Raw genomic sequence first — 3,823 nt, 5'->3', positions numbered from 1 at the left:
TATGGTGGGAGAAATTATTTTCACCCCACAAAATACACTGGGATTGATATCTTAATCAATTTGTATGAGTTTCAACTGCAGATTACAACTTATACAGGGCAAGGTAAAGAAAAAATCGCATTCTCTCCATCCAAAACCCTTTTCATGAAGAATTTAAAAACAAAAATTGAAAAATCAAAAGACATTAAAAGGGCATAATCCTTTTCTCCCTTCCTCACATCCTATACAGTTCAATTGCATCTATATTTTTTTTTTTCTTGCAAATTTTCATTCTTTCTTTCTTTCTTTCTTTTCTTCCTTCCATCATTAATCAGATACGAATAATCAAAGAACTAGGAAAAAAAATAAAAATAAAGTGCTTAATTAAAGAATGACGAAAGAGCTGAGGCCATACCCCATTTCTGTGGCAATAAAATGAAACTCTTCGTAAAAATCTCTTACTTCTGTATTGATTTAGATCGCTTCTTAGCCTCGCTGTAAAGAACAACACCCAACGTGGTTACTGCGAATCCCACTATACCCATTACCGTCACGGGGTTCCTAAAGATTAAGACCGAAACGCAAGCTGCCACGGCCGCCTTGGCGTTTCCGAGCACCTGCAAAGTGAGGGCACTGGTGTGTTTGGTTACCAAGAAATTGGTCAAGTTCACCAGGTAAGCTACCGTGGCATTCCCAATCAACAAGAACACCATAAATGGATCTCCTTTGGCTTTTTCAATCGCAACACTCGCTACATTCCCTTCAATATAAAGGGTAAAAGGAAGCAAAATCATGGCCGCCATGGGAGCCATGTAAAGTAACAAATTCATCGAATGAAGCTTCTCGGAATCGGAAGACAATAACAGACCTTGAACCACTGATTTCAAAGCTCGAGCAGCAGTTGAACTCACACAAACCAAGAACCCAAATAAGTTAAACAATGGCTCACTGTTACTAGCCAGCACAATCCCAAAAACCACGGGCAAAAGAGCCAAATACACCTCAGCCGATTCCTTCTTGCAAGTAATTACAAAAGCAAAAATAGCAGTGAAGAACGGTCCCGTAGCCCCAACTGCTTGATTAAACGATATCGGAATGTAACGAAGAGAAGTATTACCACAAACGACAGAGAAGCAGAAAATGGCGCTGAGAGCGAAGATCTTTAAGAACTGCTTACGCGATAGTATGTGCTGCCTCGGAACGACCTCGAGGAAGTTAATGGCGATGGAACTATAGAAAGCGCAGGCGATCATATGGAGCATTGTGAGGAAGATTGGGTATCTAAAGCCATAGATGCTAAGAAGGTACTTGTTTAGTAAGAGAACCCCAATGTTAGAGAAGTACCAAGAAGCTATAATCACAGCCGTCAATACATTCGGAGAGAAGTAAGATCCGAGACCGTACATTCCAAGACCTCCGTTCCGTACATCTCCGGTAGGCGTCGCCGGTATATCAATGGCTTGGTCTGCAATGGCGGTGGTGTTGTCCAGTCTGGGGTTGCTCATACGACGTGTCGTCCATGACTGTGCCTCCACCATCCCCACCCCTCTACTAAGCTCTCTCTGTCTAAAACTCTCGGATAGTAGAGAGAGAGAGAGAGAGAGAAACAGTGTTATGAGTTTTTAAGCTCACAGATCTGAATAACGCAGAAATAAAAATTAGAATTGAAATGAAAAGGATGAAGAAGATGACGATTGACGAAACGTTACCGGATCTAATCGGACGGTGGATATTTAGATTTAAGGAGATGATGGATTACTGAACGTTGGATTATATACTCAGAGGATGAATGGCAGATATTGTAAATAATGTATAAAATGAGGAAAAAAAGAGTTACCGTAATAAATTAGATTCCTTGGGAAAAGAGTCATGCTAGTGTCGGTATTGGTTAAGCCTATTTTTCTTTTATGTGGGTCCCATATCGCTGAGTACGACTGTCTTCTGACTAATAACTATGTCTATTTAATCCACGTTGGACGCACGTGCCACGCACGGATTGCATTTCGAAAATTAGTCAATTTGATATATATGACCATATTACATTCTACAATTATGCATGAAAATAATTTTGGGAAAGTTTTTAGAGAATTTTTTTTTTGGGTTTTTTTTCAGTTGTAATCAAAAAAAATAAATAATAATAATATTACAAAAATAATTTTAGTTGGCCAAATAAATAACTATACAGTCTAAATAAAAAAAATTATACAAATACCACTTACACCCACTTTCAACTCAAGATTCATACTTCGTGGGCAATTATTGCGCAACCATCGAACAACCCAACGCAACTGAAACAAAAATTCAACCCGAAAGAGAACTGCCATTAATTTCGGTGACTTCACCTGAGAAGACGAGCATAATCAATCAAAACAGGGACTGTTTCAAATTCATGAAAAAAAAAATGTAGAAAAACTACTACGAAACTAAAATTCAACCGAACATCGAATTTAATTTACATAAAACTAATGTACTGACTTCAATTTTTCAGATCCATGAAAGGCAGATCTCAAAATATTGAACTGGAGTTCCCAAACAATTCAACTCAAGTATAATCCAAAAAAAAATTACATCAATACTATAGTAAATGATTTTCAAATTTCTAATGGTGAATTTGTTTATATTAAATCATAAAGAGACATGTAGATAGAATTTTTAATGTTTCATAACAGTTGCATTACAGTTGCATAAATATTTTGCTAACAGTTATTTCGTCTGATTGAAACCTTCATCTGATGCAACCTTCGGCAAAGCACCCAAAAACTTTTGTCTGATTGAAACCTTCGTCTGATGCAAACTTCGGCTAACCACCCTGCAACTATCGTCTGATTGAAACCTTCGTCTGATACAACTACCGCACAATCACGTAACAACGACCTTGCAACCATCGTCTGATTGTGTAAGTGATAGTGTAAGAGGTATTTTGGTAATTAAAATTAGGGGTGGGCAACATCCAATCCAATTCAATTGAACCGAACTGATCCAATCCAATCTAATTACAAAAAATTGAATATCCAATCACAATTGGATTGAATTGGCTGCTAAAAGTTAGATTCTAATTGGATTGGATCAGTTATTGGATATCAATTTCAAAATTCAATTAAAAATTGATCCAATCCAATTACATTTATATACATTAAAAAGTTATTTATATAATAAAGAATATTAAAAAATATAATTTATATTAATTATATTTTTTCGTGTGTGTTGAATTTGTAACACTTGGTTTTTTTGTGTATTTATTTTCTTGATGTTTTGTTCTATTTTATTACTTAAAAATGTTATTGTTTTAGTTATTTGAAACTTTTAATTGCATTACACTTGTAACGATGGTATGTTTATAGAGTATTAAACTTAAATAAAGAGTGATACTGAGTTTTTACGTATTTTTTTTTTATATTCTTAAGTTAATATTAAAATTTAGGTGTGTAATTAGATATCCAATTAAAAAAAATCGATCTAATCCAATTAGTAATTTGATTGGATTGGATTGGATTTTAAGGTCTAATTGGATTGGATCGAATGATGATTTTCCAAATCCAATTACTGATTAGATTTGATCGGATGAGGAGAAAAAAGGTTGGATTGGATCGGATGTCCACCCCTAATTAAAATTACATAAAAGGTATAAATATTGTCCACACTTTATGTAGGTATTTTTGTAAATAAAGTGTCAATTTATATGTTCTATGTAATAATTCCATTAGTTTATTACAAAATATTAGTACATATTCAAAATAATACAAAAGCCTGATCATTTCAACTGAGCACAAAAAATGACGGGTTGATATGTACATTTGACAGAAGACCTCTGACTCATGGTTGATCCATCTTTCTTTTTCCTTTA

The 3,823-nt window shown here is 34.8% G+C and overlaps 1 protein-coding gene across 1 annotated transcript; it reads right to left on the bottom strand.

The window, feature by feature from the left end:
* On the bottom strand, nucleotides 1-1,833 carry LOC115716595 (probable sugar phosphate/phosphate translocator At1g12500). Its single transcript, XM_061115638.1, has 2 exons — nucleotides 1,689-1,833; nucleotides 1-1,615 (listed from the first exon to the last, which is right to left on the bottom strand). Exon 2 carries the CDS (start codon nucleotides 1,515-1,517, stop codon nucleotides 438-440), a length of 1,080 nt encoding a protein of 359 aa, XP_060971621.1. The 5' UTR covers nucleotides 1,518-1,615; nucleotides 1,689-1,833; the 3' UTR covers nucleotides 1-437.
* Between the last annotated feature and the right edge of the window lie 1,990 nt (nucleotides 1,834-3,823).

Source organism: Cannabis sativa, chromosome 5 (genome assembly GCF_029168945.1).
Source record: "Cannabis sativa cultivar Pink pepper isolate KNU-18-1 chromosome 5, ASM2916894v1, whole genome shotgun sequence".
NCBI classification, from domain to species: domain Eukaryota; kingdom Viridiplantae; phylum Streptophyta; class Magnoliopsida; order Rosales; family Cannabaceae; genus Cannabis; species Cannabis sativa.
Note: the sequence above shows the minus strand (reverse complement) of the source record. Positions and strands in the feature narration are given on the sequence as shown.

What these genes read in the sequence shown, in the direction of transcription:
- LOC115716595 (XM_061115638.1), bottom strand. Translation starts at nt 1,517, where the DNA reads ATGGTGGAGGCACAGTCATGGACGACACGTCGTATGAGCAACCCCAGA.